At 40.2% G+C, this 22,499-nt stretch overlaps 1 protein-coding gene across 1 annotated transcript in view; it reads right to left on the bottom strand.

Annotated features, from left to right (window-relative positions):
• Positions 1-21,574, bottom strand: part of LOC102873701 (coiled-coil domain-containing protein 162-like) — a 60,091-nt gene extending 38,517 nt beyond the window's left edge. The window contains exons 1-2 of the mRNA XM_006881229.1: positions 21,522-21,574; positions 15,722-15,898 (exon numbers count right to left, since the gene is read on the bottom strand). Of these exons, the coding sequence (XP_006881291.1) occupies positions 15,722-15,898; positions 21,522-21,574 (230 nt within the window). The remainder of the gene's footprint in view (positions 1-15,721; positions 15,899-21,521) is intronic.
• Positions 21,575-22,499: the final 925 nt, after the last annotated feature.

Consider the following 22,499-nt stretch of genomic DNA (forward strand, 5'->3'; position numbering starts at 1 on the left):
TATACCCCAGATTCCAGTTAGTAATGGATACGTGCAGCTGTTTTTCCTCACTTTAAGTCATGCCTCACCAGCAAATGAAGATCCTCCATTGGCTAAAAGCTTTAGTCCATTCACATCATTAAGGTAAACTATTTTTTTTTTATTTTATTAAATTTTATTAGTTTTAATGAACATTTACAGGGATTTTGAGTTTTCATTCCTTCATTGCTGCACCATTCTCTCTACCCTCCTCCCCAGTTTGTTCTTCTTCCCCCCTGAATGTCTGTTTTAATTGTCCAATTGCCACAGTGCTTGTCAAAGCCAGTTCTGATTAATCTTCTTTGTCGGTGTGTCCTTTGCCATTCCCTATCACTCCTCCCTGAGAGAGACTTCACCCTGATTCATAAGGGAAAGGGGATGGCGTATTCTCTTAGCTACTTCCTGCTGAAAAGGGACGCTGTGGGTTTCAGGGTGAAGATCTTCTCTCACTACTCTAAAGGGCCCCTTTGGCATTAGGAAACACATAGACTATTATGGAGATTGATTTTGGAATTTAGATGCACTGTTATTAATTGTGCTTAGCCGTAGATGTTCATATCCCTGAAGATGTATCATGGGGGGGTTGCAACCTAGAAGACACAAATTTAACTAACAAGTTATAAGTACATGAGTCAAAAATTATGGAAAAGTAAAAGAAAAGATTCTTTCATTGTTTTACAAACCCTCCCCCAGGTCCCCTCCACCGTGTAGCCCTCGCTCTAGACTCCTGTGATGACAGAAATACCTAGTCACATATCTCTTTTACACAGTTTTCTCCCTCCTCTGTTTCAGTGCAGTATACATTATTGAACACATCGTACTCAATCTCTCCCCAACCCCAAGGACAGTCCCATTCTACAACAGTGGCATCATGTAATATTTATCCTTTTGTGACTGGGATATTTCACTCAGCATAATGTTCTCCAGAGTCAACCATTTTGAATAATATTGCATTGAGTTCCTTGTTTTTTAATGCAGCATAGTATTCCATTGTGTGAATATACCACAGCTTCTCTAGCCATTCGTTTGTTGATGGGCACTTAGGTTGTTTCCAACTCCTTGCTATTGTGAACAAAGCTGCAATAAACATGGGAGTGCATATATCTGCTTGGATGTCAGCTATGGTCTCTTCAGGCTATATTCCCAGTAGTGGAATTGCTGGGTCAAATGGTATCTCTATTTGCAACTTTTTGAGAAAGCGCCATACTGCTTTCCACAGGGGTTGCACCATTTTACACTCCCACCAACAGTGAATCAGGGTTCCAGTTTCTCCACAACCTCGCCAGCATTTGTTGCTTGTTGTTCTGTTAAATTTTGCTATTTTGACTGGGGTGAGATGATATCTCATGGTTGTTTTAATTTGCATCTCTCTTAGGGCTAGGGATTTTGAGTATTTCTTCATGTGCTTGTTAGCCATCTGAATGTCGTCTTCGGTGAAGTGCCTGTTCATATCCTGTGCCCATTTTTCTATTGGATTATTTACCTTTATCTTGTTGTGGTGCTCAAGTATTTCATAAATTCTGGATATAAGTCCCTTATCTGATATGTTATTACCGAATACTTTTTCCCAGTCAGTGGTTTCCCTTTTTACCCTATTGGAGAAGTTTTTGGATGTGCATAGGGATTTGAGTCTTAGAAGATCCCATTCATCTATGTTATCTTCTCCTGGTTGTAGCTTTTCCAGGATACTGGGAAGACTGTTTACGTTGTGGATTAAGACTTCTAGTGTTGTTCCTAGCTTTTCTGTAATGAATTTCATAGTCCTTGGTTTTAGTCCTAGGTCCATGATCCACCTTGAGTTGGTTTTTGTGTATGGAGTGAGGTGTGGGTCTTGCTTGAGAGGTAAACTATTTTGAGTAGACAGCTCTTCCCCAGTAATTTTTTGAGTGCCTTCCAACTTGAGGGCCTCATCTTTTATTTTATTTTTTTTTGTATTTTTAAATTGGGCCTCATCTTTTAGTACCATATCAGATAATGTTTTGCTGTTATTCATAGGGTTTTCAAGGGTCTATTATTTCAACAGTGGATAGTCAGTCCTGCTTCCTACCAAGTCTGTCTTGGTCTGGAAGCTCTGCTAAAACCTGCCGATCATGGATGATCTTGGTGGCATTTAAAACACCTGTAGAATAGCTTCCAGCATCACAGAACCACATAAGACACTGTAATATGATAAATTGACACATATAGGTAAGAGACAAACCTGGGATATATGTGTTTTTGTTGCTGTTTTACAGTTGAGGATTCTGAGAGGTCACCTAGACCCTGCCTACCTAGCTCTGAAGAGATCAAATTGGCATTTCAAGACATATCTGTTAGCTCAGCTCCAGAGAACAAGCTCTACTTTTTTTCCTCTCAATCATGTTTCTCAGGGGATCTGGCCTCCTGCCAGGTTCTCTAGCCTGTGGTCTTTTCTTTCCTTCTTATTTCTCCTCCCCTCCTTCAAGTGAATTATAATCTCTTCCTTTCTTTGTTCAAAGCAAGATTAAATAATACTACAATAATATTTAAGTTTTTGTATATATATTTTTCTGACTCATATACAAGAAATGGTTAACATTATCTATGTGAAAAGTGTAATTCAGAAGAGAGCAGTGGTGTTGTTATTGAGTACCTTCGAGTTGAAATCATTTCATAGTTGACCCTGCAGTGGATTTTCAGAGGCAATAAATTGCACAGAAGGAGACTGTCCATCTTTTTCCTGTGGTACAGCTGATAAATTGTGTACATTTGGGTTGGCAGTACAATTCCTTACCACTGTGTTACCTTTGTTACATGCCATAAAAATTAGCTTTCAACTCCGATGGACCCCAGGCATGATGCTGCCCAGTCCTGTGTAATACTGTAAAAAGAGCAAGGGCTGCATAGGGACAGCCAAATCTGACCCTTACTAATGTCAGAAAAAGGAACTATCCCTTTCCACAGCCTCAATAACACAAAACCAATTCCAATGAGGTCAAACAAGTGCCCTACACTCCTGTACCTCTTTCCACTCATCTCGACACCCATCTTACTGTTTTGCTGTGTCCAAAATCTGATGTGATTGCTCACAGATCACACATGACCATGTTAAGGAAGTAAAATTATTATAATCAGATTAATAACAGAATACAATCAAGACACCTCCTGGAATTTGCACACAGGCACCTCAGTCTCAAACCTTAAGCCTCTAGGCCAGTGTTCCCAGGTTCTCAATCCTGCCAATATTGGGTTCCCACCCCCAGTGGTCCAACAAAGTTCTCAGTCCTGCCAATATTGGCTCTCTCCCACCCCCCAAGGTCCCATCTCATGTTGGTTCTCCATTTTGGCAATGGCTGTTGTTATTGTAGGTGTAGCTGGAGCAAGAAGAATGTTCTACATTCTCTTGGTTCTTCAAGGGTGCCAGAAGATTTGTCTGCCTCTCACTTCTGTCTTGCTCAATTCAGTAGTGACACTAGCCAATCCCCTTGTAGATTGTTGAGACTGGCCAATCCCCTTGTGGCTAGGTTAACACACCCCATTCACATATTCCCATGCATCTTCATAGAAAGTTAAATAATGGCTAGGAAAAGTCACAGGTGACTTCACAAGTACCCATGATCAGGTGTGGATCAAACTGGTTTTTGTTGGCTGGTTTTTCAGAAGTAGGTCACCAGGTTTACCCCCCTCTTATCCTGGAAGTTACCTTATTATTTCCTAAGCAGTAATTTAGCTGTCTCTTTGTTGTGGGTTTATATATAGATGTATAATCCAGGTATGCTCAGTTTAAAGACTAAAATTAATACAAGCACCTACAACTTGCCCTGAGAAATAGAAGCCACTGGCACCCTTGAGGATCAGCATGCCCCTCCCCGGTGGCTTTCAGAGGAACTGGCATGTGAGTCTTACATTCATCAATGCCTTGCTTTGCTTATTTACCATAAATGGATGGATCATGAAAAGATATGGATTTTTCCTGATTGTGACCATCAGATAAATAGAAACACATGATCTTTCTACCACATGCATCAGAAAGATTTGGCATCTTCACTGGTTTCTGCATCATCTCAGGAGTGAGCAGGTTCTGCTCTAGTATGGGGGTGGGAGATCTGTTTCACATTCCAATAGATTTAGTGCTGTCAAGTTCATCTTGCACCTTTCTTAAAGTTGTTGTTAGATGCCACTGAGCCACATATGACCCTAAGAACAACAGACCTGCACTCTGCCTTATCCTGTGCCAACCTGTCAATATCTGACACACTTGAGACCGTTGCTACTATACTGTGTCAATTTATCTCACTGGGAGTCTTTCTTTTCTTCACTAACCCTCCATCTTCCCAAGCATAATTTCCCTTTCTCTTGCCTAATTACATGTCCAAAGTATGAGAGACAAAGCTTCTCCATCCTCGTCTTCATGGAGCACTCTGGTTGTACTTTCTCTAAGATACATCCATTTGTTCTTTTGGCAGTCCTTGGGGTATTCCATACGCTTCTCTAACAGCATAACTCAAAGGTGTCAAGTATGTGTTCACTGTCACCAAGTCAAATTTGACTCACAGAGACTCTGAGGGCAAAGTAAAACTATGTCAGAAGGTTTCCAAAACATTAAATTTTACAGAAGCAGACTGCCTCATCTTTTTTCCATGGAGTGGATGTTGGGTTCAAATCACCAATCTTTTGCTTAGAGAGAAAATTCCTTGATCATGGCACCACCAGAGCATCTTTTTCATTAACAGGGGGCAGAATTTGCATCAGAAACCACAATTTTGAATTTAACATCTAACATATACAGTTATGTGACCTCACACAAACTGTCCTCAGGGATTTTTTTTTTAAATCCACAAAACGGGTATAATGATTCTGAGCTCATGGAGCTGGTGGGGGAATAATCTTGAAAGAGAGTGCTAAGCATGGCAGAGGTATTTTATAAAGTATATATGACATACTATACAGAGTCTAGTCCCTGGGTAGATCAGATAGTTAACATGCTTTGATGCTAACACAAAAGTTGGAGGCTGACATTTACCCAGAGATGCCTTTGAAGGAAGGCATGGAAACCTATGTCCAAAAACTCAGTCACTGAAAACTCCATAGAGCATAGTTCTCCTCTGACACACATGGGGTCACCATGACTTGAGGTGACTCAACAGCAGTTAATAATGATAGGTAATGTTTTGTCCCACTGTTGTTGTGTACTACTGAGTTGGAGCCCGCTCATAGCTGACCCTCCAGCAGTTAATTGGATAGAAGGAGATTACCTATCCTTTGCCCCAGGAGCAGCTGATAGATTTGAACCAAGTACTTTTGAGTTAGCAGTACAACTCCTTATCATTAAGCCAGAAGAGCTTCATGACATATAAAATTTGATGTTATGCTGAAGTGTGTGTCTGGCATCAGCTGGAGCTCAAGGGAGCCATGTAGGATGTCATGTAGGATCTACAGAGTAATTTGTTAAGAAATGCACACTTATACATGCTAGTGAGTGTATGTTCTGGAACTGAGGATTGTGAGAGAAGGCCAGAGATTAGTGCTATGCCAAGCAAGAAGGACAAACATCAGAAGGAGGTATGCACACAAATGTGCTCCTTTTCACTTTCACTTTCTCCACTGAGGTCCAAAATAACAGACCTCTCTTTCCACTTGACCCTGGAAAATCCTGGATGCAGCTCCTGTTCATTTAGCAGTGACTTCTGGCCCCATATTTGAGCCCTGGATCCCCTACAGCTGCAGAATTCCAACTTGCCTCAGCTTGGATGGAAGTTCTTCAGAATATCTCACTCAAGAAAAGTCAAGACCAAACTCATCACCCCCTTCCATCCCAATCCTGTTCTCCTTCCTGTGTGGCAGGAACTGTAACTCTCAACCTCCAAAGTCAGAAACAAGGGAGCCATTTTCAGACTCTTCCTCCTTTATTCCTCAGACCTGCTGACCCCATTACTGGACACTCTTCACATTTATGCCCAGTTTTCATTCCTGACTCTCAGTGGAAGGGCCTTACCTATTAGGAAGATAATTAGTAATTGTAGGCGTGCTTGTGACTATCACAATGATTGTCTATGGGGGATAAAATTATCACTGATAGAGACTCAAATGACCCTCCTACTTATTAAAGCAAACCATAATTAATTTTAATAGAGGGCTGAATACTTTTAATATCAAACTGCATTCGAGACTTTCCCCTCACCACTAAAACTGTACTTGAATTGTTGGCCTTAAACCTACCTTTAATGACTCAAGCTCTTAATCAGTGAATTTTCAGGTCAAGGACAAAGAGCACTTTTCATTCAGAGAATTTCTTTTACTTCAGACACCACAAAGGCACAGTATCCCTGGCAGGTGCAGGTCAAAGCAGCTTAACAAGAAGTCTCATCTCTACTGTTTACTTCACATATTTGCTGATACCCCAAAGAAACCAAAAGCCTGCAGTTAAAAAAAACCAAAACTCATGGCTGTGGGTTTGGGACTGACTCATACCTGACCTTCCAGTAGGTTTTCAGATGCTGTAAATCACACAAAAGGAGATTGCCCATCTTTCTATGCAGAGCAGTTGGTGGATTTGAACCACCTGTCACTGAGTTGGCAGTGCAGCTCCTTACCAACTAGGCCATCAAAGCTCCTGCTGGCATTTAGAACATGCCAAGTACTCCACAGGAGAAAGTCTTCTCTCATAAATACTATGATAAAGCCTTTGCAACCATATGGGGCAATTCTACTCTGTACTATAGGGTGGTGAGAAGTCAGAATCAACTGGCAATTTAAAAGAAGAATTTGCTATCAAAAAAGGCAGACGCGTTAGGTCTGCAACTGCACACATGGACCTGCGGATAACAGCGTGAGAAGTGAACCTAAGATGGGCTGGCCTAAGTCTTCACCTGTGAGAAGCCTATGCAACTGTGGAATGAAGAGACCGTCTATCAGCTGCTCTCACCTGCTGTTTCCTGCCACTTCCTCCCCTCTCTGCAGCATCCATCTGCCCAGGAGGACAGAAGAGACAGCAGAAAGCTTCAGGTGCCCAGTGCAGGGAGCTCAGTACCCAGAGGATAGCCTGGCTCTCAGCCCTCCCTGGGGAGGAGGGACTGCCCCACTGTCCTGTCTGAGAGGATACCCATCAACTACCTGCTCTTCCTTGATCTCTTTCCTCAATACTTTCCTTCTGCACCTCCCTTTCCTTGCAACTGCCCACCCCTAGGCCACCTCCTCTGATTTTGTCAACATTTAGAACTGTATTTCTTTCAGTGCTATATACCAAAAAGTATTCTCTTTTTCCAACCCCATCTTTGATTCTTCCAGTTTTCTCCATTACCATTAAATCCTCGTTATCCCATGACATAGGCACAATGACATTCTTTAGACATCTGGTCTCTCCTTCCAGTCGCCTGTCTTCCAGACCTCCCTTTCTTCCCTCCTGTGATTCGACCTGATCAAGCACCTGCACTTTTCCCTTTTTAGCACCTTTGATTCTCTGTTCCTCACAACTCACTTGTCTAGCAAACCCCCAACTCTAGATCCCGTTCCCCTCCTAGTTTCACCTGCTAAGGCAGGGAGCTCGAGTGGTAAGAAGTTGCACTGCAATCTCAAAGGCCTGTGATTCAAATTCACCAGTTGCTCTGTGGGACAAGAATGGAAAAATCTCTTCCTATGAAATTTTACTGTCTCTGAAAACCTGCTGAAGGGTTAGTTATGAGTTGGTTCCTACTTGGCGGCAAGCAACAACTAGGCACAGCTGGAGAAAATGACGTTACTTGTTATACTGATGCAACAATACGTGAGTGGTTCCCAGTATGACAGACGGACCGTTGCTCTGGGACAGTCATTTTTCTTTTCTCTGGTTGGCTCTCACACCCATTTCCCTTTTCAGTAATTCCAAACTTTCTTTAAGACCTATATCAAATTCCTGCCAGCAGATGATGACGCAGTCTCTATTTCATAATAGAATTAAAGGCCAGCTGGATGGAATTCCATCTATTTCCTCCTGGCTTGTCCAAAAAGACATACATGCTCACTCACCCCTTCAACCAGGATCAGAGGTAGAAGTGGGGATCCAGGAGACACAGAGAAGGCAGCTTCAGCTGGTTCGAGGATATGACATTGCAGAGGGAGCTAGACACGTTAACATAATACCACAATGAAGCACTGCACAGTGAAAGGATATCAGAGGGCAGAAGTAACACAGAACAAGAAGCACCTGAGACTTGTTAGGAGCCTAATAGAAGAATTCCCCAGCAGTGGTTCAGAACCAGAACTCACTGTCTCTTTCCACATATCTTTCTCCTCATGGCACTTATCGACATCCTCATGACATCTTACTCATTTAAACCTGAAACCCTAGTAGACATTTCAGTTTCTTCCTCCCTCACCTGGCCTAGCTGATTGCACTTCAGAAATATTTCCCCTTTCAGTAGTTTCTCTGATAACCATCTGGTCCTTTTGCTCCCACAACCTGAAGGACAAACATCAGACTTCTGTTCTTGCACCATCCCTGCCCAGCCTATTTCCTCACTTGCCTTTGAGCCTCTGCACATGTGTCTCCAGGTTGAACTGAATTTCTCTGACTTGTGTACTTTCAAGACTCAAGGGAAATGTCATCTTTTCTCGGTAGTCTTCCTTGCTCCTCACTCCCTACTCCACAGATAACACTGAGCATATTCTGATGGATACTTTCATTATACTTTTCTTTTGCTTTATTTTTCAGCATACTTTTTTCATTTTTAAAAAATATTTTTTATGTTTTTTTTTAATTTTATTATTGTTTGCTTACAAAGTTTGGATACATTGTTTTTCACACCAGATCTTTTCAATTTCCTTTTCCCACCCCTCTCTTCACCCATCAAATTGTGCGACCCTATGATCACCCACTTGACCATCCTCACGCTTCTATTCCTACCCTCTGCCCCTTGGGTCCTCATGCCCATCTTACTAGTTATCAATTTCTACATTTATAGTCTTACACAGTATTTGTTCTTATGGGACTGAGTTAGTTAACTTAGCATAATGTTATCCCAAGTTAGGTAGTGATTTTCAAAATCATTGCTCCTGTATGCTGCATTGTATTCCATCATGTGACTATACCACAGTTTCTCAATCCATTTGATTGTGGTTGGACATTCTGACTGTCTCCATGTTCTTTTGATAGTGAATAACTCTGCTATGAGCATTGGTGTACAAATCTCCACTTGTATCTCATTTCTAATTTTCTTGGAGTATATTCCAAGCCATGGAATAGTTGGGCCGTATAGAATTTCTATGTTCACTTTTTTGAGGAAATTCCAAATTGCCTTGCTTGTACCATTTTACAATCCCACCAACAGTGTATAAGAGTTCCTATCTTGATACACCCTCTCCAACATTTATTATTTGCTGTCCTGTTAAATGTCACCACTGCTGCTGGGGTAAGATGGTATCTCATTATGGTTTTGATTTGCATCTCTATTATTCCCAGTGATTTTGAGCATTTCTTCATGTGTCCATTTGCCATCCGAATATCTTCCTCTGTGAAAATTCTTTCCATCTCTTTCCCCCCGTTTTGTAATTTTGCTATCAGTCTTTTTCTTGTGGAGGCCCTGTAGGATTCTGTAAACTTTTTATATGAGGCCATTGTCTGAGATGGTATTACCAAATGTTTTTTTCCCAATCAGTAGGTTTTCTTTTCAGCATGCTTAATTATAATTGCGTGCTTCTTTACGAATGTATTTCCCTCCCAACAAGGCATGGTTGTGCAGCCCTTAGCAACAATGCTGTCATATATTGGTCAGGTTGTGTCTGGGGGAAACAGGCAGTAGTTTAAATTCAGCCTCTTCTTGACTTTGTAAACTTTGTACCCTGGTATGGGACTGCATCTGCCAAAAGGATGAGGTACCTTCTATTTGTATGCTTGTAATATGGGACAATGATGGTTCTTGCTGGCACATAGAATGGGCTCAATTAGCATTAGTGTCTTTCCTTCTTTGTTTTGTTAACAGCCAGTGCAATTATTCCTCAGAGTGTGGCCAAGTGTAGATTTAGTCACAAGATTCCCAGTGTCCTCTAAAGCCATGAAGGGAATGGGGACATCAAGGGAATCTTCTACTTGAGAAGACCACTCCCCTCGATTCTTTCACAGAAATGCTGAGCGCGTAAGTACACCAGCAATTTATCAGTTTGTCAGACTGTGGTCAGTATGTCTCATATTGTTATGATGCTAGAAGTTATGCTACTGATATTTCAAATATTAGCAGGGTCACCCACAATAGACCGGTTTCACCAGAGATTCCAGACTAAGACAGACTAGGATAAAAACTTGGCAATCTACTCATGAAAATTAGGCAGTGAAAAGTCTATAAGTCACAATAGAAAATTATCCAGCTTGCTTGATTTTGTTATGTCATCAGTAAGGACCTATCACCAGAGGAGAACATCTTATTCCATGAAGTAGCAGGTCAGTAAGGGCAATAAAGACTATTGGTGAGATACACTGAACCAAGAAGCACAGTCATGGACAAAAACATGCCCGTGATCATGAATATGATAGCAGACCATGCAATATTTCATTTTATTGCACATAAAAGAACATGAGTTGCAGCTGACTTGGTGGCAGCCATAAGTCTAAGAATTAAGTTGCACCCTAGAATTTTATGCCTGCTCATGGGACCCTTCTACTTGAGGAATAGTAAATGTGGAGCAAATGCATAGCTGGAAGGTCACCATTCTCCCTTTTCTTGTCCACACAAAATGCTTCCAACCATTTTTTTTTATCATTAATAACATTCTCACAAGCTGGGAAAAATAGTTCAGTGAAGGAAAGGAAGACCTTCAAGAAGAGGGATTGACACAGTGACCACTAGAGTGGAACTGAGCATGGCAGAGATGGTGAAGATAGTGTTGTTCATAGGGTCATTATGAATCACAGTCAACTCAACAAAACATAATAACAACGATCCCAACTATACAAGCTAGGGATGTCTCAGAACAACAGGGCCACTACTAGTTGGAACTGAAATTGAAAATGAAATCCATTTCTTGTCCTAGATCTTATTTTGAATGAGATGAAGATCTCTGCCCTCATGACTTTTATTCTTCATCTCTGGCCCTTTATCTCTGATTTAATTCTGTCCTGAGGTTCCATTTATCATTTCATGAACACTTTTAAAAATGGAAGCTTTCCAGGAAGTCTTTCCCAGCAGTCTCATTCCATGGAATCATGCTTTAGCCATTTCAGCACTAAAAATCTTAACACGTTTCATTTCAGAGTACTGCTTCAATTCTTCCACTCATTAGAAAAGATTCATGACCAAAGACTGAGGTCAAGTGATTTGCTCATGATTTCATGACAACTTATGACTAAACCTAGAAGTATGTGTAGATAATCACAGACCTGGGAATTAGTATCTTACATACCTTTTCCAGTTTTCCACATTAAGACAGAAACTCCTTTCTATTGTTACTGATAATATTAGTTGCTATGGAATTTGCTCTTCACTCATGATAGCTCATATAAAGAAACAAAATGCTGCTTGGTCTTGTGTCATCCTCCTAATCACTTGTAGATTTCCCCGCCTATTGTGATTTATACACTGAGAAAAATAATTAAAGAAGCTAGACTCTGTAAAGAAGAATGTAGGATCAGGATCAGAGGAAGATTCATCAACAACCTGAATTATGCAGATGTAGCAACCTTGCCTGCTGAAAGTGAGAAGGACTTAAAATGCTTGCTACAGAAGATTAAAGACTATAGCCTTTAATATGGATTATATCTCAACATCAAGAAGATAAAAATCCTCACCACTGGACCAATAAGTAACATTATTATAGATGGAGAAAAGATTGAAGTTGTCAGTGATTTAATCTTACCTGGACCCACAATCAACACCATTGGTACTAGCAGTAAGAAGATTAGGAGATGTATTGCATTGGGCAATTCTGTGGTCAGGGATCTCTCCAGATTACTGAGTAGCAATGATGTCAGTTTGAAGACTAAGGTGCACCTGATCCAGACCATGGTCTTTTCAATCAATTGTTATGCATCTGAGAGCTAGACAATAAATAAGAATGATAGAAGAATTGATGTCTTTGAGCTGTGTTGGAGGAGAATAATGAATATGCTATGAACTGCAAGATGAAAAATGGATATTGGATTGGAGAAGGTGCAACCAGCATTTTTTTTGGAGACAAAGATGACAAAGCTTCATCTCATATACTTCGAACATGTTGGTAGGAGAGCCTATTTCTTGGAGAGGACACCATGCTTGGAACAGTGAAGTGTCAGTGAAAGAGAGGAAAATTTTTGACAAGATGGCACAGTGACTCTGGCAATGGGCTCAAGTGTGTCATAGATGATGAAGATGATGCATGATAGCACAAGATTCAGATCTGTTGTTCATAGGTCTCTATGAGTCATACTCAACTCAGCCACACCTACCAACAGCAACATTGATTGCCTTTGGAAGTAGATAGCTGGGTCTTCCTCCCTAGTCCATCTTAGTCTGGAAGCTCCACTGAAATCAGTATCACAACAGCATGCACGCCTCTAGTGACAGAGAGTTGATAGCTGAGCATGAAATGTATTGGCTGGGAATGAAATACCCTTCCTTTGCATGGAAAGTGAGATTTCTACCACTGAAGCAACATTTCTCCCTTTTTCTATAGATTCTCATTTATGTGAGAACATTAAAAGAATACACTTAAATCTCAAGAGTTTAAGCAGCAGAAGGTAGGTGCTGTGAAGACTCTGAATTTATACTAGCAACAGCTCATCTGCCAAAACCGTGTGACTTGGGCTTTTGGTGGACACTCGCATTGCTCACATTTTCCTGGCTAAGCTCCTACCTTAAAATTATCAGATTATTAGTTGAGTAGATGATTTAGGGTGCTAGGTTCTCCACCCTAAATGACTAGTTCACGTAATCTTTGGGAAACACCCAGTTATCCACAAGAAACTAAAAAAAAAAAAGAACAGAGTAAAATGTGGAAATTAGAAAGATTTCTTTTTCTTTCCACATTCTGACTCTTTATATAATTATTGGATGGAAACAAAAAATAGGTTTCCTAACTGCGTTTTATCTTAGAGCCAAATGTGGTGTACTCCTGGTTGGAATTCTAAAATCTGTTTGTAAAGTTGGATCTTAATTGATGATTGAGTTTATAGATAACTTGGCTCCTGAGTGGATAAAGGACCAAAGGAAAAAAAAAAATTCAGATAATAGAGATAAGAAGTCTTAGAGGTTTATTGTTGTTATTGTTTTGTGCCCTCAAGTTGCCTGTGACTCATAGAGATCCTATGTTCAATAACTCTGAAGTTGGACATATCCTGAGCCAGTCTCACTGATTCCAATACACCTACCCCCGTTGCCTTACTTACTGTATCAATCCATCTCATCCTGATCTTCCTTTCCCGCCCTGTACTTCCACCCTTCCAAGCATGATGTCCTCCAAGGATCAGTGCTTTCTGGCCACATGCCCAAAATAAGTGAGAAGAAGCTTCTAAATCCTAGCCTCCAAGGAGAAACTTGGTTTCACCCTATACAAGACAGACCTATTTCTTTTCTTTGCAGTTCATAGTATATTTAAGACTCTTCTCCAAACAGCACAACTCAAAGGTATCAATTCTTCTTCTATCCTCCTTTGTCATTATCCAGCTCTCTGATGCATAACAAGCAATTGCGAAGACCATGGACTGGATCGAGCACCCCTTAGTTCCTAGACTGACATAATTGCTTCTCAGTACTCTGGAAAGGTCCCTGACAAAAGATATGCCTAATGCAATTTGTCTTTTGGTTTCCTGACTGCTGGTGCCAAAAGTGTTGTTGGAGGATTATACATTATTTTTAATAAGAGAAAGATACATTTGAGCCTCACCAAGCAACAGGTAAGTAAGTGTTCAGTCCAATCCATCAGCAAAATAGTCTACTGAGGCATCTTTGTCCAACCTCTTTTTCTCAAAGTAAATGCACTGAGTTCATGACACAAAACACTGGTATTCATAAATTGGGTACTTTATTTTGATAGACAACTATCAATCAGTTGAGGACTGAAAGAGCTCAATTTCTATCAACCTATTGTGCCGTTATTAGGTCCTGGGAAGTGAACTAGAACTCATAGTGACCCTATGAGCAAGAGATCAAAACTTTTTCCCATCTGACATCATCCTCAGAAATTCCACCATGTTCAATCTTCTTGTTGCAATCACTGTGTCAATCCATTTTGTAGAGGGTCTTCCTCTCTTCCACTGATCCTCTAATTTTTCAAGCATGATGTCTTTTTCCAAGGACTGATACGTCCTGATGACATGTCCAAAGTAAGATGGTTTCACCATCACCAATACAAAAGTACTCTTATACCTAGAGTATTAGGAATCTGGCTTCCCTCATTTCATTGGTGAATTCCAACTTTACTAGCACTTCCACTTTGAATTCTTTCCCTAGACTTTGAGGTAGAACTGAGCACTTCCCTCCCCCCCCCCCCCCCCCGCCACAAGACTTTTCACATTCTTACAGAGCTTCACCCTACTAGACTGGCTACTGCCAGAGACAATGCCTTATTCACCTTTGTAACTCTAACATATAGCAAAGTACCTGGTACCAGGCAGGCACGGAATATGCAATGCTATGAACCGCATGAATGAATCTATGAGTAAAGGGTCACCTTATATAGGTAGTATTTCAATTTCCTTTTATCCATTAATTTGTGATCATGTTTACTGTGTATTTCTATAGCCAGTACCAAATTTCATGCTGGAAGAGAGTTAGGAAATCTTATCCTACAAGATATTTTTGTTTCCTCTTGGTGGCTGGGTAACTTCCTCTCTACCAACCCCTCCTCATTTCAGTTTTAAACTATGCTCTCTGACTGCAGTGGTCTGCTAAGTCTTCCAGTGAGTGAACTCTAGGTAGGCTGAGTTAGGAACATTTGGAATTGTCTAGAAGAAGCTCTTTCCTACCACTTAATCTCACGCTACATCAATTTTCCATCTCTGACAGAGAAATAAAGACATGAATTTTTTCAGGGCACCAGTTTATCATTATTTATTTTTCTGAATAATTTCTCTAGTTAATTGAGTAAAATATTTGAAGCCAGAACAAATAAAGATCACATTTACTTGTTTGTTTGTTTATTTCAGATGTTTGCTTTTGTAAAAGGCTGAGATTGAAGAAGACCATCCGGCTTCCCAAGGGAAAACAAAACTTCATAAATTGAAAAAGCAGTGAAACAACCCATATATGAAGAACTCCTGGGTTCAAATACAAAGATACTCTCATTTCTAAAATATTAACTTTTTCTAGACTGAAAGTTGGTCACTGAGTAAAGATGACAGAAGAAGAATTGATGGCTTTCAGTTGGAGTGTTGGAGAAGAGTACAGAAAATCCCATGAACAGCCAAAAGGTCAAAAATGTCTTGGGGAAAGTGCAGCCAAAAATAATAAAACTTTATCTCACATACTTTGAGCATGTTGTTTAGAGGGGCCAGTCCTCGGAAAAAGACATGCTGCTTGGGAAGATAGAAGATCACTGAAGGAGGGGAAGACCTTCAACCAGATGGATTGACACTGTAACTAAAATGGTGGACAGTGTGACAGATGATAAGGATGGCTCAAGATAGGGCAAAATTCAAATCCATTGTTCACAGGGTCACTCTGAGTCATAATTGACTCGACTATGCTTAACAACAGACTGAAAGATTCAGGTGTAATAAAGAGAGCAAGGAAATCTAACATCCCAGGGAGAAGAAGTGGGAAGGTCTGTGAGGGAAAGGAGAGTTCTGAAGGAAATGACACACCTGAGGTCAGTCTTGAGGCCTTCTTTGGAATCTCTCAACCCCTTCTTTTCTTGTGGCTGTCCAATCATAAAAAAGGTGTTCCTGATGGTTGGGAAATCTTCCAGCAGAGCTCTCAGGCTATTGTAGTATGCCATGATCTGACTCCGGAGAGCATAGTGGGACATGCGATTGTTGAACCTAAAATGTCAAAAGAAGAGAGGATCTCTCCTGAAGGTCAATTCAAATTATTCTACAACTAACCAGAGCTCCAGGATCTATTTCCTTGGACAACTTTTAAAAGAGAGTAAAGTACTTTTGCCTAGAAGACATTTCCTTCTGGGTCAGGTTGCCTGAAGGCAAAGGCATGGACTCTTTCAAAGAGTTTTCTATCCTTCTGCTGCAATTCTGCTTCTCGAAGAAGGGCCGTTTAATTTAGATTTATGCAATTGGACTATAGATTATTTAGTGGGAGAAAGATGGATAATCTCCTCTCATGTAATTTATAGCCTCTTATAACTTGCTCGAGGGAGCTCTGGTGGCCTAGTGGCAAGAAGCTGCACTGCAATCCTGAAGGCACGCAGTTTGAGGCTACCAGCTGCTCCGTGGGAGAAGGATGGGCTGGCTATCTCCACCTATGTGATTAACCTCTGAAAACCTGCCTGAAGGTCAGCTACGGGTCATTTGTGACTCTACAATACACAACAAAGCAACAACCACCTGCTGGAGGGTTAACTATGAGTTGGTTCCCCTTCTATGGCAATGAGTGATTGAGTATAATGTATGTAGAGTCCCTGGTGCAGTTAACACATTCAGCTACTAGCGGAAAGGTTTGTGGTTTGAGTTTACCCAGAGGCACCTCAGAAAAGTGATCTGATGATTACGTTCCCCAGTCCAGACACTGCAAACCCTGAGGAACCCAGTTCTGCTCTGGCCGCTCCCACGGGATCTCCTTAAGTCAGAGGCAACCCAATGGCAATTGGTGGTTTATTTTAAACACTAACTACCATAGTCATTGTGTGGATTTCTATGCATAATACTCCTGTTTACTTAATTCAGAGTCTGAGAAATCAACATGTATCGCTGTCACAGACTATACTTACTTCTGACAGTATTCAGCTATTACATCTCTCTTGACTTTCTCGATTTCATTCTGTGATAGAAGATAATGATAGTTCTTGTATTAGTCAGCTGGAGGAACTACCCCTCCCAGTGCATGCAAGCAGAGTTTCAGCAAGGAAAGGTCACACAGTTGGGAAATTGTTTTCGAAGGTGTATTTGCTGGGATGGATCTCTTTCCCTTTTATATATCTTGCTAAGTACACCAAGAAAGATATGCCCTGCCCTTTCTTTATCTGGGCCATTTCTCAGGGTTGTTCACAATGAGCAATCTTGAGCTTTGAGGTAATGACTGCCTCTGGGGGAAAAGTAGTCTTATGAAGAAAGAGGTGCATGCCCCAAGCTAAATGTTTCCCAACTGTGGCACAAACCCCCATATGTATCTGGGTCAATCCAAGTTGCCTGCAGCAGACTTGGAAGGTAAAGGGAACAGACACAAATATAAAATCCATGTCACACGATCACTGGTGAGTAATTAAGTCTTCTCACTCTGCTCTGGGAGTTTTAGGTGTTCTTTCAACATCAATGGAAGAGTAAGAGGTTAACTCTTTAGTTTGTAAGGTAAAATCTCAGACTATGACAAAACTGAGCTCCTCAGTTCATGAGTCATTGTAGTTTTCACTTGGTCAATATATTTTTTTATTTTTTTTACCAATTGTTCATTAGGCGTGTCCCTTTGTCTCCAACATTGCTTAGTACTAATCTGGAAGTTCTGCCTCCATCATATTCAATCTGTATGACTGAATTAGATAAATTCTATATCATGGAAGATATGTCATTTTAGTCACAAAACCTGGAGATTAAAACCTTTGTCAGTTTTCTCCTAAATAACGATGTCCTACTAGTTTAATGATTTCTTCATCAAAAGAGTAACAGATAATGAAATTATGGTCACAAAATTCACCAGTTTGAAGTTCAGAGCATTTTTCAATAGATTAGGCTAATGTAGAACCCTTAAATAGAAACACAGTTATAGTGTGTGAAGAATCAAGACGTAGGCAACGAGCTGGTAAGAGTTCTCCCTCACTTATATTACTTAGGAATGGTCTCAGGTTCAAGGTGGATGCTAAAACTTGTGGGTCTGGAAAGTGATAGAACAAAATGACACCTGGGAGAAATGTACACATTTAAAAAGTAGACTGCTACTAACTTGAATGGATTCCCTCTTATTTTTATTGAACATTCCTTCTCAGTTCTTTTCATATTGAACATTCCTTTCCATTCTTTTCAATATTATTTAATGATTCTCTCCAAATAGACTGAGAACAACAAATTCTAAGACAAGGATTTATCTTTGTTCAAATATAAAACAGGACCAGAGCTTTGAGCTGCTCTTCTCAAGACATACTCACAGGGCTCTGCATTCTGTCAGCCATGGTTTGTTTCTTAAGAAGGAAAGTGTTCAGCATGGTATCCCTTAGCCCCACCTTTTCTAGTTGAATAGATATAAAAGCCTCTGGAGCCCTGAAAAGTAAAGAGGACATGTGAACCCAAGACAGGAGGTAAGTGGACATGCAAGAAGAGATACCCTAAGCGCATTCTGGAAGAGAGACACCTGGACTGTGAGCTGGATGTTGACTCAGAAGAGCAAGTGGTTCTTCCTCCACAGTGTTCACCTACTTTGAGTGTGTTTGTCAATCACCTGGAAAGCTAGCACACCACCATCCTCCTTAGGGAGCTCCCTGTACCTGAAGCTACTATCAGCTCTTCCTTTATGTCCAAATTTCACAGTCAAGACTCTTTTGTGTCTTCCGAGCCTGATTTCTACTGGATTGAAATGCACTTTCAAGGCTGCTGTGGACTTGGGAAATGTGGACTTAGGACACTTGAACTCTGGCCATGATTCAGATAAATAATACTTAGAGTAAGAAGTAGCTTTTTATATTCTTGTTGTTGTTAAAAAAATCAGAATTAAGTTAGACTGTCACTAACATGCTTCAATAAATCACCAAGAGTTTTCCTAATTACAGAGAGAATATAAATGTCATATGAAGAGTGATTACAGGTAACAGAGAATTCTTTGTCCCTTATTGCCTCCTAGTCTAATGATAAGGATTTTTACTTTCTTGATGTTGAGGTTTAACCCATATTAAAAGCTATAGTCTTATCTTCTGCAGTAAGTACTTCAAGTTCCTTCATATTCTGTAAGCAAGGCTGTGTCATCTATATAGTGCAGGTTGTTGATCATTCTTTCTCTAATCCTGTTGCCACATTCTTCTTCATATAGCCTAGCTTCTCAAAGATTGAATAGTATAAGGACATGATAGAACACTGATCCTTATCCTTTATTTTAATCTTGAAATATTCTTTTTTATAATTTTTTTAAATAACATTTTTTTAATACTGGTTTACTTATAAAATTCATATACATTGTTTTTCACACTAGATCTTTCCAATTTTCTTTACCCACCATCCCTCCATCCACCAAATTGTGTGACCTCGTGATTAACCACTCTCCTGACCCTCACCATCCCACCCCTCACCCATCCACACTCCTCTGCTCCCACCCTTTCTCCCTTGGATCCTCATACATGTTCTACAATGATGGTCTTATACAATATTTGTCCTTATGGGACTGAATTAGTTCACTTAGCATAATGTTCTCTAGTTCCTCCCAAGTTAGGTAGTAATTTACAAAATCATTGTTCCTCCTGCACACCTTTTTACATTTTAAATCATGCAATATTCCCTTGTTCTGTTCAGACAATGGAGTCTTGGTATAGGTTTTGCATGAGCACAATTAAGTGTTCTGAAATTCTCATTGCTCTCAATCTTAGCCAAAATTTGTTATTATCCATACAAATATCTATACATAGTCATGAAAATACAGTATTTTTCACGTTCTGTACTCTATTAGTCAAGATCCATATGACATCAGCAATGATCAATTGCTTCCTAAATATCTGAAAATTGGACAATGAATAAGGATGAAAGAAGAATAGATAATTTTTTGGCAAAGACTAGTTAAAATCCCACGGAATTCCAAAAGAACAAGCAAGTCTCTCTTGGAGGAAGTGGAACCAGGATGCTTCTTAGAGGCAAGTATAGTGAAACTTCATTTCATGTTCTTTAGGCCTGTTTTCAGGAAGGACCAAGCCTTAGAAAAATAACTCATGCTGGGAAAGGTGGAAGATAATCAAGGGAGGAGAGGACCATCAACAAGATGGACACACACAGTGACCGAAACAATGGGTTTAGGCATGTGGGAGATTGTAAGGATGGTGCAGGATAGGGCTTTTCAGATCTGTTGTTCACAGGGTCATTGTGAGTCACCATCATGTTGATGGCATGGAACAATGACAACAATACGTCTTATTTGTAGATGAGCTCTGGCAATGTAGTTCATAGGGAACTGCACCAATAACCTAAAGCTACACATTCCTGATAGTCTGAATCCACTTGTGGTTCTAGGAAAAAGATGGACAATCTCCACCATGTGATTTATAGCTTCACAACTCAGTGAGGGCCAGTTAGGAGTTGGTTCTGAGTCAAAGGCAGCGAGAGGGGGTTTTGGTGTTTATTTGTTTTTTTTATCTGCAAATTGACACTGTGGTTGATAAGGTTACTATTTCTGACAATGCACCATCCTATTATCCTATGAAATGGTCAATTTCTGGCCTTCTCAATTTAAGATAGTTATGAAAGATTTGGAGAGGTATGAATATCTTCTAGTGTTCTACCTTTTTTGGAGTTTGAAATATATACAGAGAAAGAAGGATTGGGGGAGGGAAGTAGGAAAGAAAGAAGAGGCTGAAATGAGTAAGTTGTTGCCTCTCCTTCACAGCCTGGAATATACTGGAAGTTGCTGTGTCTTCTCGGTTTTCATATAAGGTCTTCAAAACTAAGCACACACTGTGAGAGTTTAGGTTTCCTTCAATACCATAATATGACACATTTTACCATCTTTAAAGAGAATACTTTTGTTATTTTAAATAATTCTGTGATAGTACCTTTTGATAGCTAGGAGTCTTCCTGAAGGATGTGCAATGGTGTCTGGAACTTCTGGAGTTGTAGCTAACAGAACACTCTCAACACCACTCAGAGCTCTGGAATATCTTCTGATTGAAGCCAGCCCACCGTGATTCTTCAGGTCTGAACTTGTTTCCTAAAACATTTTAAAACAAAAGTCATTGTTATGTACCTAATCTTATAATATTTATTGCTGTGTACCATTCAGGTGGAACCAACCCATAGCTGACCCTTCAGCATGTTTTCAGAGGCAGTAAATCACATGGGAGGAGACTGCCCATTTTTCTTCTGCAGAGCAATTGTTGTATTTGAACTATGTGCCTTCGCTATAATACTCCCCCCTCAAATATCTCACAGTCGCAGTTTAGCCTCTAAATATCTTTAAATTCCTGGGTACACAGAAAGGAGAGAAAGTAGAGACACCATTTGACACAATGAAGGAGTAAGACATTAAAACAAACACCAAGATCATCTCAGATAGCTCTGGTAACTTAGTCCACAGGAAGTTACGCTGCTAATCCAAAGATGGCACCTCTCTGGTGGTTCAGTTCCACTAGTGGCTTATTGAGAGTGGCTTATTGAGATGTAAATCAGATACCACTTTGCACAATGTAAGAGTAAGGGATTAAGGGTGGCTTTTTACAAAATAGAGTCCAGAATAGAGGTTTCTAAAACACCCTAAGAAAGAGTCTCCAGTCTATAAAGTAGCTAGTTGTGGTGGCATCTTAATAAATACCTTTCATAGACTTCATGACTGTAGTATTTGGGAACGTTCCTCAAAGTGACCATTCTGGCAGGACAACGTAATGATGAATAAAGGAGGGAAAGGTGGAGAGAAAGAGCAGAGAGAGAAAGGAAGGAGAAAAGGGATGATGAAGACAAAAAAGGAAAATTCATATCCTTCCAATACTCTTGCTGGTTATGGAAATGCAGAGCCTGATAAATGATAGTCTTTTCTAGTCGGATTTTTTCCTAAACTACCAACTGGGGAAGGGGGGGGAAGAGACTCTTTTTCTTCAAATAAATAAGAACTTATCCATATCAGAATTACTGAAGGTAAGGAAAATGAGGCAGAAAGAAGATAATAACTCAGGTCAAAAGAGGAAAGTCTTCAGCTTGAATTTTTCTGACCTTCCCTGGGTATTTCAGTGTCTTGGAAATAGTGTATACCAGTCAGGAGACCATGAGTGGGAAGAAAGCACAGTTGTGCACAGATCCCAGCAAAGCCATTTATTAAATAATTGTCTGGTTCTTTTTTTTTTTTTGGCATGTCAGAGGCTATTTATTCAGCAAGAAAATGTATTTGCAAAAGTTATTTTACCTTCCGGACAATAGAAGGTACATGCAATAATTCATGTGTGTCAATGTGGCCATGATCTTCAGGATAATATAACTGTTCTATGTGTTATACATTCCAGCTTCTGTGAGGTTAATGAGGCAAGATTGCAAGTAGATCTGTAAAGTTATTATTAGGCGTATCTGAATAAGGGGAAGTCTCAGGGATGTGGTTTACATAATATATATGTTTGAACTCTGGCAAAAGAGCTGCAGAATTTGATCTCCTATCTACATTTGGCTCTCTGTCTTATGGTCTACAAACCTGAAATAGTGACCTGCCACACTTGCTAACTTTGGGCTCCATATTATCTCAATTCAGCTGTCTGACCCTGCTTTCCAACAACCACCTTGTACTTATCACCTTCTAAAGCTGGTA

This window comes from Elephantulus edwardii, unplaced genomic scaffold (assembly GCF_000299155.1).
Source record: "Elephantulus edwardii isolate Elephantulus edwardi_28Jun2011 unplaced genomic scaffold, EleEdw1.0 scaffold00013, whole genome shotgun sequence".
NCBI classification, from domain to species: domain Eukaryota; kingdom Metazoa; phylum Chordata; class Mammalia; order Macroscelidea; family Macroscelididae; genus Elephantulus; species Elephantulus edwardii.